General features: G+C 39.2%; 1 protein-coding gene across 1 annotated transcript in view; it reads left to right on the top strand.

The window, feature by feature from the left end:
* The window catches only part of cacna2d1a (calcium channel, voltage-dependent, alpha 2/delta subunit 1a), a 149,377-nt gene that overhangs the window by 100,957 nt on the left and 31,747 nt on the right, over nt 1-16,673 (top strand). Inside the window, exons 11-22 of the mRNA XM_066667263.1 lie at nt 3,209-3,367; nt 5,600-5,704; nt 5,785-5,863; nt 6,341-6,390; nt 7,115-7,204; nt 7,304-7,372; nt 7,755-7,838; nt 8,108-8,182; nt 9,057-9,128; nt 9,485-9,556; nt 9,935-9,996; nt 10,387-10,463. Of these exons, the coding sequence (XP_066523360.1) occupies nt 3,209-3,367; nt 5,600-5,704; nt 5,785-5,863; nt 6,341-6,390; nt 7,115-7,204; nt 7,304-7,372; nt 7,755-7,838; nt 8,108-8,182; nt 9,057-9,128; nt 9,485-9,556; nt 9,935-9,996; nt 10,387-10,463 (994 nt within the window). The remainder of the gene's footprint in view (nt 1-3,208; nt 3,368-5,599; nt 5,705-5,784; nt 5,864-6,340; nt 6,391-7,114; nt 7,205-7,303; nt 7,373-7,754; nt 7,839-8,107; nt 8,183-9,056; nt 9,129-9,484; nt 9,557-9,934; nt 9,997-10,386; nt 10,464-16,673) is intronic.

Raw genomic sequence — 16,673 nt, 5'->3', positions numbered from 1 at the left:
GTGGTATGGGTACTGGGGGCACATTATTGTAAAACAACAGCAGCTCATTTGTTTCATAAGTACATGATTATTTTGCTGTGACTTGTTATAAATCCAAAATATTGTATTGATCCTCCTTTACTGATGAGACAGAAGGCTTGTAAACATGCGTCTGGCATCAAATTAAAAAAATAAAGTAAATGCCTTGGCACAGGTGTCTACATCAGTTTAAGCCTTGAATGATAAATCTACTATTTGTAGAACTCAAGATATCTATTGTTAAATTGGAGTAGTACAAACTGCTCTAAAATGAGCCGAAAACAGCAACTGAGAAAAGGGGTGACAAATACATGTCACGAAAAACTAGTTCCACAAATGCAGATTCTACAATTTACAAATAAATTTTAAATTCGAGACTTCGACTTTACAAATATATGCAATGTAAATTTAAAAAAATGTATTTATTTTTGCATAAAATTATGAAATATCTATGAAAATAAAACATGTATTTATAAATTTAACTGTATTTGTACAAACTGCAGACTGAGACACAGATTGGGATATATTCATTTGTGAATAGTTATTGTTTGGCTCTCCATATTGTTGTTGTTGCACACGACAATTATAAATGAGGCTCAGTAGTTTGTGGTCTCCACGTCACCTCTCTACAATGCATGGGCATGCTCCTGATGAGGTGGTGGATGTTCTCCTGAGGGATCTCCTCCTAGATCTGGATTTAAGCATCAGACAACTCTTGGCCAGTCCATAGCATCAATGCCTTCATCATGAAGGAACTGCTGACACACTTCAGCCACATCAGGCCTAGTATTGTCATGCATCGGAAGGAACCCAGCGCCCACTGCACCAGCATATGGTCTCACAATGGGTCTGAGGATCTCATTCCGGTACCTAATGGCAGTCAGGGTACCTCTGGTTAGTACATGTAGGGCTGTGTAGCCCTTCAAAGAAATGCCTCCCCACACCATTACTTACCTACTGCCAAACTGGTCATACTGGAGGATGTTGCAGGCAGTAAAACATTCTCCACTGTGTCTCCAGACTCTGTCACATCTGTCACATGTGCTCAGTGTGAACCTGCTCTCATCCGTGAAGAGCATAGGGCGCCAATGACAAATCTGCCAATCTTGGTTTTATCTGGCAAATGCCAATCACCCTGCACAGTATTGGGCTATAAGCACAAGCTCCATTTGTGAACGTCAGGCCCTCATACTATCTTCATGGAGTCTGTTTCTGACAGTTTGTGCAGAAACATGGATATTAGTGGACTGCTGGAGGTCAATTTGCAGGGCTCTGGCACTGCTCCTCCGGTTCTTCCTTGCACAAAGGAGGAGGTAGCGGTCCTCCTGCTGGGTTGTTGCCCTCCTACAGCCCCCTCCTCATCTCCTGGTGTACTGGCCTGTCTCCTGGTATCTCCTCCATGCTCTGGACACTGTGCTGACAGACACAGCAAACCTTCTTGCCACAGCTCGCGTTGATGTGCTATCTTGGATGAGCTGCACTACCTGAGCAACTTATTTAGGTTGTAGACAACGCCTCATGCTACCTCTAGGAGTGAGAGCACTACAAAATGCAAAAGTGACCAAAACATCAGACAGAAAGGATGAGAACAGGGAAATGGTCTGTGGTCATCACCTGCAGAACCATTTCTTTATAGGTGTCTCAATGTCTTGCTAATTGCCTCTCATTTCTACCTGTTGTCTGTACCATTTGCAGAACAGCAGATGAAAATTCATTCACAATCAGTATTGCTTCCTAACTGGACAGGTTGATTTCATAGATGTGTAATAGACTTGGAGTTACATTGTGTTGTTTAAGTGTTCCCAATATATTTTTGAGTAGTGTGTGTGTGTGTGTGTGTGTGTGTGTATCTTCTGTAAAGTTACTATATTTAGAGATACATAGTTTTCACTGGACAATGCTAGAGTCCTCTGTGATGCATTCGTCTATATTTGTTGGGAATTTGCTGGAATCCTTCCAGTTAATTTTACTTACTACAATGTTGACAGGGATAAACCAAGGCCATACATATGACTTTAAAATAATATGAGTGGTGTGTGTCACTCCTACTTTGATTTCTCTTTCCATTTCTCTGATTAATTTAAGGCCATATTTTATGTGGCTAGGTCAGCTTTGTGACCCTGGCTCGATGCTAATGAAATCTGTCAGTGTAAGTGTATCAGTGGCACTGAGCCAAAGGACTTTTAGTTGAACTAATGAAGCCATTTATCAAAGTGTTGTGGCATACCTTCCTAACAGCAGGGACACTTGGTGGGGCTTTTGTGTGCTGGGAGGGGTGGTATGTCGCTCGCCGGATGTCTCTCACCTCTCATTCACTCTGCACCCCACCCCTGTATCCCATCAATGAAATTACCTACAGTCTTCTGCTGTGGCAGTGTGTGCAGTGGAGATGATGGAGACTGTTGAGTCTTTATGTATTACTGTTGATCACATGATCATGAGTGCTTCCATTAGACAAAATTAAACCTTCTATTTATAGGTATCAGTACATTGCAGGGGCAGCCCTACCCCTTAACTGATTCACATTTGCAAAGAAAGTAATGCGTACATGGAGCCATACTTGTATATATATATGTGTGTGGCCAGTCCATGCTGGTGTTATATATGCAAAGGGCATGGGTAAAAAAGCAGCATTCTATTGAGAATACACTATATGTCCAAGATTATTTGACATCTCTTATATTTATTGTTTGTTTAGGTTGGTCCCATTATTGCATATCCAAGCTTTGTAACTTCCATAGAAGGGCATGGAATAAGATGCACTGGGTTTTGGAGCAGCGCAACTGTTTTCTGGAATGATGGAGCTCCAATCAATCCCTTTGGGATGAGCTGCAGTAACCTGACCTGCCCTCGTCAGTGCTCTTGTGTAAAGCTTTCCAATAACAGTAGCTACTAATACTGCTGCTAATGGTAGACAAAATAATTTTAAAGACCCCTGATTTTGGAAGAGCAGGTAGTGTATTTCAATGTGGTCTCTGTTTTTATTTATTTATTTTTTCTGCAAATGTTTTCCCTCCTATTTAGGGAGGAAGTACCTTATTAAGAAGATTCTGGGGCTAAAGAGGCCTATGAATCAATATTTTGCAAACTGTCCATTTGTCCATCCAATGTGAGCGCCTAACTGTATTCCTGTGGAAGTGTTATGCTATGAACGCTGCTGAGACCAGTACTGTTTTTCTATTGTCTTCAGTTCAATTACACGGCACAGCCAGTGGCCTGCTTCAAGCACCTGGTCCAGGCCAACGTACGCAACAAAAAGATCTTGAAGAAAGCGGTGCAGAATATCAAGGCCAATGGCACCACCGATTACAAGGAAGGCTTCAAAATGGCTTTTGAACAACTCTCTATGGTCAGTATTACTTTACTCATATTACAACAGTAGTTGAAAATCCAGGAAACTTCACTGTACATTTAAAGTTAAATCTTTATGCACAACGTGAATTCCTGAAGTGTGAGAATATTATATATAAATATGTTTTAAAAGAGTAACCAGGATTGATTAAAAGAGAATGATGTCAGCTGTGTATGATATTGGTGATGGTACTGTAATTTATGTCATACTGCAAATATGGGCTAAATTCAGCTAATTTATGTTTCAATGCCCCTAAAGTGCCCCTATATTTTAGTCTGAAGCAAGTGATTCTATCTAGTTTTTCTGAAGACCCTTAGAAACATGTTACATGTAGCCTATGGTATTTCCAGTGATGTAGTAGATAGTGACATCTGCTGGTTGCCGAAGGACTGAGCTGTGAAATATTTTCTTGATTCCTGCAAAAAACAACCCATTCAAAAGGTTTTTTCATTCTTGCGAGCCCCCACTTTCCTTGATTTGATAGTATACTCTTATGGCTAATATCCCTCAAGCATTAACCGTGCCATACAAGAGAAAGCAGAAACAAAGCAAAAAATAAATAAATAAATAATTGCAATAAAAAAAAAATAGATCTTACATGGGACACAGGCACATCAGGCAATCTGTGTTGAAGGGGAAGAGGGAGGAGGAGTCCATATGGCCAGACACAAACACACACAACTTAATTGGATTTTGATGGGGGTGTCTTGTTTCAGGATGCTTCTTCATTTTCACTGCTGTTAAATTCTCATTTGCCAGGACACAGCAAAGAACACAATGTAGATTATGCATTTCATCATTTACTTCTTACATGTTTTTTTTTTCTGATAGTGTATACTCATGGGTGATATGCACAGCCACGACCAACTTACAGGTGGCTTCTCTGAACTTTTTACTGGCTTTATCTGGAACCACTGTTCCATCTTTTTTTGCCAACACAAGCGTTTGCAACACTATTAATTTTTTCTTTAATAAAGCTGGAATGTCCTGAGAGTAGACAGATCATCTGGCCATTTCGTCGCTTTGACCCTGTCGTACCAACAAGACGTCTTTTCCAGGGACTTGACTAGTGTCCTCTCAATGGCCAGCAGAGCTAGGCTGCTTAAACGGCCTATGTGGCTCTTATGGCCCATGTGAAGTGTGTCCACCTGTGCGCCCACGTATCTTTACACCAAAGGATCGCTGATTCGCTCATTTCGCTGTCAGTCATAAAGGGATTCCGCCTCAGACAGATCATCCAATCATCATGCAGAAGCTGAGCGTCCGGGCCAGCCAAGGCCAGCCCACTGCCCCATAGACCCCCAGAGACGCTGAGCATCCGATGGGCGGGACAAAGCCCAGCATTTATCAAATGACTCGTCTCGTTTTGCTGCACTTTGCTGCTTCCATATTGAACCGTTTAAAGCACTGTGAAACTGTGGAAATGATTGAGAGGAAAGCCGCGTCGTTACCAGTGATAAGAAGCTGATTCTGAACAAAAGTTGAGCGCGTTGTAGTGCATATTTATTCACTGACATGTACACACAACAGTATATATTTGATCACTTATTTTTTACATTTTAGAGGAAGCTGAGCTTCCCTTGCAGTCTTAGAGCAATCGCCACTGATATATATATTCATTCATTCATTATCTGTAAACGCTTATCCAATTCAGGGTCGCGGTGGGTCCAGAACCTACCTGGAATCATTGGGCGCAAGGCGGGAATACACCCAGGAGGGGGCGCCAGTCCTTCACAGAGCAACACAGACACACACATTCACACCTGCGGACACTTTTGAGCCACCAACCCACCTGCAACGTGTTTTTGGACTGTGGGAGGAAACCGGAGCACCCGGAGGAAACCCACGCGGACACGGGGAGAACACACCAACTCCTCACAGACAGTCACTCAGAGCGGGAAACGAACCCACAACCTCTAGGCCCCTGGAGCTGTGTGACTGCGGCACTACCTGCTGCGCCACCGTGCCGCCCTATATATATATATATAAAAATAATGATATCTGGGTTTTGAGTATTTGAATGATATTTATCTAAATTTTGTATATTTTAATTATATCTATTTAAATGTTTTATATTTGAATTATAGTTATATGGCTGGTAAAATACTTGAAATATTTAATGCTGGTAATGACTGATTGCTCCTTTAAGTGGTAGAAAAAGATTACACAACATTATGTTAGTGCTGGAGATGATTTTTTCCACTAATGAAATATATTTGTGTGTTGTAGGTGAATGTGTCAAGGGCAAATTGCAATAAAATTATCATGCTCTTTACGGATGGAGGAGAAGACAGAGCATCTAAAGTCTTTGAAGAGCTTAACCATGATCGCAAGGTGAATAGGCACACACAATATAATAAACACACATGGCTGAATGACAGCGCTAACGGCTATTTATGTCTCCACCTCTTCAGGTTCGCATATTCACATTCTCTGTGGGCCAGCACAATTATGATAAGGGACCTATCAAGTGGATGGCCTGCTCAAATAAAGGTAAAGGAGTTAACTGTTACATAAAAAAGATGTATTTAAACGTTTACCTTTTCATATTTTCTCAGCTCATTCTGAAATGTTCACCTCCAACAAATTCCAAAAATACCCAGGCAGGGGGATATAAGAGCCGGCGCACAAATCATTCTTTGGTAAAAAGGCAATAACCAGGAAAGTGTATGAGTAGGACTGGGTGGAGTTTTAGTTCTTTGCTAAACAATTCACATCCTCAATAAGCGATTGCAAAGATTTTAGGTCATTTTCTTTCATGGTGCACATTATAATCAAAAGGTGCAGTGACTGTAGAGGAGCATTTGTGTAAAGGGCTAGGCTGACAACAACACTTAACTGAAGCTTGTTGACGCAATAATAATTTAGTCCTATTACAGACTTTAGTTATAAAAGCAGTTGTTATATTAACTCTCACGTTTTGCTATTAAGATTCATTATACATATAATAACAAAGTCTTTCTTCTCAAGGCTATTACTATGAGATTCCATCCATTGGAGCCATCAGGATCAACACACAGGTACATTTTTCCCAGCTGAGCCACTGCTAACCTGGGCTTAAGTCAGTGGCTTAACCCTCAGTGTAATGTACTGTGATGTACGTTGTCATGTTTAACATGTTATGTATGTCCAAATATTTGTACATTATTACTTTTATACAAGTCAATTCAGCTTAATATAATTGCATTTAATTCAACTTGTATAATCTCCCTAAAAAAAGCATTAAACAAAATGATCTGATGCATCTGCACGTGAACTGAACTTCTCCATTCTCATTGCTAAGCCATTGCTGGAGATAGAGCTGGGAAAACACTATATCACCTTCTGCAATATTTATCACAATATACATTAAGTAACACTTTTTTTCTTCACTTATTAGAAGTTAACAGGTACCATCAGCATGATGTCATTTTCAAAATGCTAATTTTGGGCAGTTCATATTCATCGATTTTCCTTAATATTTGCATTTTTAGCTGAGCTAATGTTTTAAAACAGAAGTAATTTTCTCCAATAATACTTCTCATTATGAAACATCAGTTGTATTGGCACCTAGTGGCCAGGCTTCATCAGAGATTACTTAGTACACCCGTTTTGATCATGGCTGCCCCCATGTGGAGGACCCGCTCAATGGAGCAAATCCTGGATCATTCACAGACTACGAAGCAATTTGTTTTTTTCATCTGATATTACACTGTATTAAAAAAGAAAAAAAAAAGAGAGAAACAAATCTTGGCTTGTCTACAGGAGTATCTAGATGTCCTGGGGAGGCCCATGGTGCAAGCTGACAAAAAAGCCAAAAATGTGCAGTGGACCAATGTCTACCAGGATGCACTTGTATGTATTTTTTCTTTTCTGCCTTTCATTCAAACCATTTTATTTAATAAGCTGTGCTTATTAATTATTATGAATTTCTCTGTTATGGCTGTGTAACAGGAGCTGGGCCTGGTCATCACAGGAACACTGCCAGTGTTTAACAAGACTACAGTCAACATAAATGGCAAGGTAAACTAGACTACAAATGTGTGATCAGACACAGCAATGCTGCTGGAGTTTTTAAAAACTTTGTCTACTCACTGTCCACTGTGTTAGACACACCTACTACATTGGTCCACACTATTGAGTGTTGTTAAAAAGGAAGATGAAGTAACACAGTGGTAAACATGCCCCTGTCCCAACTCACGTGGAACCTGTTGCAGGCTTCAAATTCAAAATGAGTGAATATCTTGTTTTTGTAGTGTATTCAGTTGAATATAGGTTGAAAAGACAATCATCATATTGTTTTTATTTGGGGTTATATAAAGAATTAAATTGATCTCAAAGTAAGAAGAACACAGCTTAGAAACGTTCCACTGTTTTGACCCATGATTTCTATTATTTGCTGTAGAAAAATGTAAATCAGCTGATTCTGGGCGTGATGGCCATCGATGTGTCGCTGGATGACATTAAGAGACTGACCCCACGCTTCACTGTATGTGCCGGATCTGTTTGTTTTCTCTAGTCATGATTCTCTCTCACATATTGCTGTTTAAAAAAAAAAAAAAAAAAAAAACCAACTATCTGGGCCACATTATTACTACTACCATCTTCTCTCACATCATCTGGCCTGAATTTGTGAGGAGATTTTATATAAAGATTTTATAAATTATTCATTGCCCTATGGCAGTTTACATTTTCCCATTGTTTCCTATTTGATACAAATCTCAAAAAGCCATAATCTCACTTCCCTCGCCCTGAAAGCTTGGCCCTAATGGATATTACTTCGCCATCGATCCAAATGGATATGTGCTGCTTCATCCAAATCTCCTTCCAGAGGTACTGAAAAACTCTCTGTTTCTGACTCTGTCTCTCTCTCTCTCTTTCTCTCTCTAACACACACATACACACACACTCTCTCTTCTACATTTTACTTGTCACTGTCTCTTTTCTCTCTTTTGTTCCTTCACTTTCTCTTTCCCTCTGACTCTGTACCCCCTCACATGTGTATATCTCTATTTACTCTCCTTGTGTTTCTCTCTTTCTTGCTCTCTCACTCTCTCTCTCTTTCTTTCTAAATATAACTTAATTACTGTGTTGTTCTCTCTCCCTTTTTTCTTTTCACCCATTCCCTGTTTTCTTTCTATTGTTCCTGTTCTCTCTTTCTTCATCTCCTCTGTCTTGCTCTCTCCCTGTCCTCTCTCCTTATCATCGCCGCCTTCTCCAGATCCTTCTCTTTCCCTAACATGTGTGGGTGACAGCTCTGTTTGATTTAGCATTATTTCATCTATTTTTCCTCCTAGCCGAATGGATCAGTGCTTTTCTGTGACTAACAAGCTAATCATGGCTCTCAGTGATGTGGAATAACCTGAGCATTCTGTCTGTTTCCTGTCTATTATCACAGTGACTGTTCCTAGGATGTAAACCACACATAGTTTTGTTTATGTTTTCCATGCGAAGGTCAGAGGACTTTGCTGCATCAATTATCCTGAATATTTCTTTCAAAGTGGCCAAATATTTAGTTATCAGACATGCTGGTAAACCGTAGCAATGTTTCAAAGTGGCTCTTTGAGAGAACTGTTTATCAGACCATTGCCAGGAAACCAAATTAATTACATTCAGATGCTGTTTGAAAAATAATGTTCTGTGAGTTGCATGTAAAGCAGCAGCACCTTATTGTACCAAATTTTGAAGCTTTTTTGTTTGTTAACAGAACACCAGGTTTGAGGAGCCAGTGACATTAGATTTCTTGGATGCAGAGTTGGAGAATGAGATCAAAGTGGGGGTAAATTTGTGTTTGCATTTTATTTTTGGTAGAAATTCCTCAAATTTCTCACAATAACAGCTTGCCGTCTGTTTTTCGTTGCCCATTGTAATGACAAGGTCAGTTTTTTCACCTGTTTTAAATGTGTCCCAACCAGCAAGCAACAAACATACACAAGACTTAAAAGGTTAGAGTGGGAGGACACATTTCCCTGGAAAAATGAGAGAAACTGATGGGGAAATAATTCACTTAAAACCTTAATAAGGAAGTTACTGGTTTCTCTTCTGCTCAAAACAAGAGCATATATTTAGAGATGAAGGAGTTGACTTCCATTTCTAACCAGTTCTACATCTCTCTCATTTTCTCTCTATATGTAGATCAGAACGAAGATGATAAATGGACACAACGGCAATGAAACCCTCTACACACTAGTAAAATCCCAGGATGAGGTAATATTATTTCTAGAATCCTTATTTAATCACAGCTGTGCCATTCACCATCTCACCTGGTTCACTTGATTGGCAGTCCACTTATATTTTATCGCTTTGTTCAAATTGCAAGACACGTCAGATTGGTGTGGTCAGACAGCAGTCACATCTGCTGTTGTAGACACGTTGGTAATTATGTCAATGGTGTTGACATACACTGAAAATGGGAAAACATGAATCACAACAACCGTGAATGATGAAAAAAAGTCACTGCTGATGACATCCTATCCATCTCAAATCAATACTTCAACTTTACAGAAAAAATAAAACTGAATTGACTGGATTGATAAGATGCTGTTGAGAATGGTGAAGTCTGGTGTTTTCCAATTTCCTTTGCAGCGTTACATAGACCAAGGCCTGAGAACATACACCTGGGCTGCAGTCAAGGGCACTGATTACAGGTAACTTTAATATATGTTTATGAGCTGGTGCAGCAATAAAACAATAGCTCTCCTTATTTATGTTTTTGTTTGTATTTTTGTATTGATAGAAATTCATAGATTTTGTATGTCTTGTGAAATTCCCTTTATGAATATTCCTGATCATGTGGGTGAATACTGTAGTGATTTGTATAGCAGCCACTAGAGGGCATTCCCATCACTTTTTCTGTGAAGGGCAAGAAATCTAAACATGCACGTTCACTGAACACAAACCTTATGGGGTATTTCTAATTGTTTGCAGGGTTTATTTTTTGTTTAATATTCATTCTCTCCCCTTTACATCATCATCCTTCTCTCTCTCTCTCTCTCTCTCTCTCTCTCTCTCTCTCTCTCTCTTTCTCGTTCTCTCAGCCTTGCGTTAGTGCTGCCTGATTACAGTCGTTATTACATCCGGGCTAAAATAGAAGACACCATCACTCAGGCCAAATGTAAGTGGTAATTGAACCCAAACACAGGTTTCTCTTTTCCTGTGTATAACTGAAGGGATATTTTAGAGTAGTTTCCTGCCAGAGAGCCTTCCCCACACACACACCTCCATTCCACACTTCCCTTTGAATCCCCGACTCCTGCCCCCTAGAGCTGGACCAGCCGGACTCCTCAGTTGTGGTCAGCTTCCTTGGGCTTGCAGCAGACAAGACAGACAGCTCACTAACAGACTCAAGTGTGTATCCCTGCACATTTTAAAAGGCTCTTTGGCCTGAGAGACACACCTCCGCTCCCATGTTTTACCCACACTCTACCTCTCCCCTCTCTCATGTGGCTTTAGAAGTAAGAAACCAATCTGAAATTCTTTTAGACTTCAGACTTGAACCCATTAAAGGAATACTCCAGTGTTTGCTGCCTAATTTCTAACTGTCGTGTCTGTAGAATGTGATTGATTAGCACACAGTAACTTCAGTGTATTTGGAAAACCTCAGAAAACACAGTTACTTAAAATAAATGTATAATAGAAACCAGTGGGAAAGATGCTTTAGTGGAAGGCCCATTGACCTCTATTATGAAAATGTTTTGAGTCAGTTTGTTGTCTCTTCTGTTCTCAAAAATTATCTCAGGTATGGCTGTGTCTATTGACCACACCATACCAATGTAGCAGATAGGGGATAGACAGAAAAACTATGGAGTATGCCTTTAATCTTTCATTTTCAAAACAATATTCTTATTCAAAGCTTCTAGAGTTGAATAAAATATTGGTTAATCCCTTATGTTCTTTCCTACTTTGTTCCCTCCCATCCTCACTCAACCCCCCCACTCTTCTCTCTCTCTATCTATCTATCTATCTCTCTCTCTCACCCCCTCTCTTTTCCTTGTCTGTCTGTAGCCGGGAATTCCTCCAGTCATTCTGGCAAGTATTATCCTCTTGTTATCTCACTATAAAACCAACCAATCTCTCTCTCTCTCTCTCTCTCTTTCTCTTTAATACTCTCACAATATATTTAATTCACAGTTCGACATGAGTATATCTAACTGTAACTGCTGAAACATGCACACGTTTATATCAAACTCATACACACAGCATACAAAATTACCCAGTTCTGTGTGAGAGGCTATGGATGCAGGTAGCATGTGATCAGTGTATGAGACTGGAATACTTGCTCTTGGAATTGCCATGACGTTTGTGTGTGCAAGTAAGCTTCAAGATTGTTTTATTATTGTGTGTGTGAGAGAGAGAGATGCTAAGCAAGGTCATTAATATTTTGCCTGTATTGGTGGTATATCATCAAAGCCATGACTGATCCAAACAACAACTCCTATATTTATGTCCCCTTGTATTTCTGACCATGTGTTTGGATTAACAGTTCCATTTCTTCCATGTAACACAGACTCTGCCCTAAAAACATCCTCTAAAATGTGTGTGTCTGTGTGTGAGTGAGTGCCTATTTTTTATTGCTCTAGACAACCAAAATTCTGTAGTTCTTCCTTACTGGTGCTCAGTAAAGAGTAAGTGCAGCATTGTTTTCATCCACTTCTAGTCCTTCACCAGTGGTCAGTTTCTGACCACAAAGCTACTCTTGTCTGGATACTTTTATGTCTTGGATCTTTATCAGCTTAGCAGTAACACAAACGTGTTGTATAAAATCCTGCAATATCACCGTGTCTGGTACAAGCATCGCACACACAAATATGACACAACCATGTCAGTGTTGTACTGAGACTGATCCACCATCCTGATAAAATATGATCAGTCTAATGGTCCTCATCATGAGATCGTTAAAATAGATAGATTTTTTTTAAAAATATGTATTTATACACCTGATTTATCTTATGTTTAAAATACTTGAAAAATACAATTTATAAATCAAAGTAAGAATTTCATCAATTGTACAGCACTGTGCAAAATCAGAGCCCACCCTTCATTTATTTAATTTCCAGTCCAAACAGCTATACAACACTAGGAGAGAATTTAACCTGATATTTAAGAAGACATCATTTAAGGCAAAGTTCATGATTGTAATCAAAAACAAAAATTTTTTTTTTATAAAATTCAGATGTTTTCAGTCTGTTTGCGTGCTCAAAACTGGCCTAATGTTTTTACGAAGCCCCAGATCTGTAAATGAGCAAATAAACAAACTGGCATCTGGATTTTTAGACAATGAAGAAAATTCCAAATATGTAATTATTTTTTGCTGTTTCGAATCACTTAAGTTGGAAATGTCTAAAACACAGGAGAGAGCTAACCACATTACCGAAAGTGCTACCAAACTAAACAACTTGAATTACAAATGAATTTCAGTGGTAATTCAAACAGTCAATAAAAACATCCAGACAAATTAAACTTCATCCACCTAAAAACAAGTTTTTTCAGTCCTCAAATAAACTTTCCACCTTAAAAGATGCAGAGCTTCTGAATGCAAACAACCAGAGTGAACTACGTTTCCCTACAATCTTCGACATTTCCTTTAACACTGTGTTTGAAACAAAGACACTACTGATGTCCTCAGAACTGTATACTGGTCCCCCAGGAGGCCAGACCTCAGCTGAATCACTGAATGGGTTTGGGAAAAGATAAGTAAAATTCAACCAGCTTCTAAAACTGAACTTTCTGATTTACAGATTGCTTTTAAAAATCTGAATGTAGTTTGCCTCAAAAGAATAAAAGCTGTAATAAAGGCAAAGTTGGATACAGTTAACACTCAAAATTCAATTGTTAAATGAAAGCTATTTGCACAGTACGATAAATAATGTCAAGATATTTTTCTTTTCTCATTTGGTGAGAGTGTGGTGTAGGGGTAAAATAAATCAAAACAACTTTGAACCACTGTGTGTATTTGGGGCATTGACATTGGTGTTTACTTTTGTCTGTGACTGTACACTTATAATGGGCCTATTAGGTGGGTGGAAGGGATTAAGTGTCTACTGGATGTAGATACAGGCTGAGTAGGATGGTGTGTGTATACATACATAATCAGGACAGTAGTTCTGAGGCTCCTCTCTAATAGCACAGCTTAGTTCATATGGTTACTGTGACACCGTAACACTGTGGTTTCCTGTCTCCAAAATACCACCCCCTACATGCAACTATTTAGCTCTCGGTGAGCCTCAGGAACAGTCTGGGTACGTTCACATTACCAGGCTGAAGTGACTCAAATCTCAATTGTTTTTTTCTTTGCATTATGTGAAACATATCTGATATTTTCAGGGCTGTGTGTATATGTCAAATCGAATTTTTTCAGAGTCACTTTCATTTGTGGACCTCGATTGGATGTGTATCTGATTGGTGGGCATGTGAAATGAGTGTGAACTGACAGATTGGCTTTCATGCATCTGTTTGCCTGTGCGCATGCACCTAGACATGTCGACTCTGTCTGCTCAATAAGTGCTATATTCATTGCATAATGCACCTCAGAACTACTGCACCCCAACAGGGCACTAGTTCAATAGCAGGATGTGAAACTTATACCCGAATATATTTATATATACATACAACAAATCATGTGAGTAAAGAAACTGTTATTTTATGACTTGTGCACTGTGTAGGGAGACATTTGGGTTTCAACCAATGTCTTGGTGCAGCAATAAAAGCAAACTAGCTGGCTGTTTTCACCTTCTCTTCATAATCATGCACAGTGGACAAGCTGTTTGCTGTCCTCCTGAGGAAAATGTGATGCATATGAGCCAGACCCACGTCTCTTTTTTCCAGTTTTAATATGGGTCATCTCACATATACAATATTTTAGTTGTTGGTCACAAAGATGACATGAATTAATGTATCAGTGTGTGCATGAATGCTGTTTCAGGGACAGATTTGTTTACATTACAGACCAATACAGGCCACTTATATTTATGAATGTGAACTGTCAAATGTGATCTGAAAAAAACTCTGAAATTGATGAATGATGCTTGTAATGTGAGCGTAGCGTAAATTTGCCAGTTTTAAGTCCCCCGTGCATTATTTTAAAACATTTTTCTGGACAATAGGCAAATATTTGCCTTTATTCACATCACTCTTTGCATGTCCAGCATCTTTTTGGTAAAAAAAATATGAACAATTGAAACTATTAATTATTTTTCTTCAATAGTTACTCTGTCATTGTGTCCATCCAAATGTGTTTAAATTCACATGATGCATAATTCATGAATGATGCCAAAACATTGCTGTGGAGATAGTGCCACAAGCCCAGATGACCACATTTAAAGACCCTCCTCACATTTTTTTTTTCCTTCCATGTGTGCTGAGACAAGTCCTTTTGATCAAAATGCAATATTTTATTCAAGACTTGCTCTGTGAATAAAATATTGGTGACTTTTAACCCTGGTGGTTTTACCCCAAATCTGTTTTCCCCCTCCTTCCCCCCACTGCCTTGGTCAATTGCACCCTCCCTTTTCTCCTCTCTTTTTAGGATTTGACCCTCTGTGGAAAAATGGCAAGTATTTGTTTTTCCTTTTTCTGCTTTTGTCTTATCCTTCATGTGTCACATACATGTACGCAGACTATGTATGCATTATATGTTCGAAGGTTTGAAAACACTTCTTATAGACATTGATTTCACATATTCAATGTGCACCCACTGTGGACACACTTTGTATAATCTATGAAATGACAAGGAATGATTTTAAGGTCGGTATGCTTAATGCCATGCGTCAGATCTGTGGAGCACTAGAACGGTGTTCTCTGGAATGATAGATCATCAGGCAGTACATGTGGAATGGCTTTTGTGATCCAGGACAAATCATACAACATCAGTACCTGACTGACCTTGCAATGTCTCTCATAGTTGAATGGCATAAAATCCTTACAGAAGTGTTCTAACATTGAGTCTAAATACATACCAGAGGAGCAGAAGCTGTTATTATAGAGAAGGTGGGCAAACTAACTTTTAAGATCTTTGATTTTAGAAGAAATGCTGGATGAGCAGGTGTTCACAAACGTTTGGTAATATAGTTTATCTTCAGTCATTTAATACAAATAACAGCCTCATTGTCATTCAAATGTTAATTGTACTGTCCAGTATCTAGACAAATAACTAAAAGTACTAAATAAATGAGAGTAGAACAATTCACAAGTCTTTTAGGGGATTAAGGGCATCACGAAACATAACATGTTATGTTATTTTTAAATGCATCTGAAGAAAGATGCACATCTGAAGATCAATGTAGGAATTTGCCAGCATTTTTCATGTGGTTGCATGTTCTATGTCTCGTGAGAACCATTTGCTGCACATTGAAACATGTTTACCGATATTGAGGTCTGGGATGCCGTGTCTATTGTTTTGGGACTTCAACATCACTGATTACCTGGATTATGAGACAGAATATGCAACCAAATACCGAGACTAAGATTTGGATTGGCAAATGTGTCACTGTATTTTGAAACACTAAAAGCACGCTTGCTAAAATAACAAACAAACATGGAAGCTACATCAGTCAAAAGGAGGGCAAATGAAATACTCAACAATTAAAACTAAATATTTGATTTGTGTGATCTATTTTATTTAATTTTTTCATAAAATATACGCCTTTTCTGACACTGAAAGAACGAATAGCTTAAATGAATTTTGGTACCTGAAGTGCCTCCCAACACAAAACAATAAATAAATTAAATAAAACAACCCAGTCAACTTTTTTGGACTGCTTACATCAGAAAATGTGGGATAAAACTGTTCATTCTGATTTTGCTGACTTTGGGGCTGACTTTTCTTTCTGTGCTGTATTTATGATAGCCAGTATTTTTAACAGTGTTGTCTAAAATGTTTATGTTGAGAACTGAATTTAGACACCAAACACCCATGAGACACCCGCAGCAGGTAGTGTCGCAGTCACACAGCTCCAGGGGCCTGGAGGTTGTGGGTTCGATTCCCGCTCCGGGTGACTGTCTGTGAGGAGTTGGTGTGTTCTCCCCGTGTCCGCGTGGGTTTCCTCCGGGTGCTCCGGTTTCCTCCCACAGTCCAAAAACACACGTTGCAGGTGGATTGGTGACTCGAAAATGTCCGTGTGTGTGAGTGAATGTGTGTGTGTCTGTGTTGCCCTGTGAAGGACTGGCGTCCCCTCCAGGGTGTATTCCCGCCTTGCGCCCAATGATTCCAGGTAGGCTCTGGACCCCCCGCGACCCTAAATTGGATAAGCGGTTACAGATAATGGATGGATGGAATTTAGAGCCTGGAACTTAATTTATAGAAAATGAAAACAGTTTACATCATAGT

The sequence above is a fragment of the Hoplias malabaricus genome, chromosome 4, assembly GCF_029633855.1.
Source record: "Hoplias malabaricus isolate fHopMal1 chromosome 4, fHopMal1.hap1, whole genome shotgun sequence".
Lineage (NCBI taxonomy): Eukaryota > Metazoa > Chordata > Actinopteri > Characiformes > Erythrinidae > Hoplias > Hoplias malabaricus.
The sequence above is the reverse complement of the archived record's forward strand: the minus strand, read 5'-3'. Positions and strand labels throughout refer to the sequence as shown.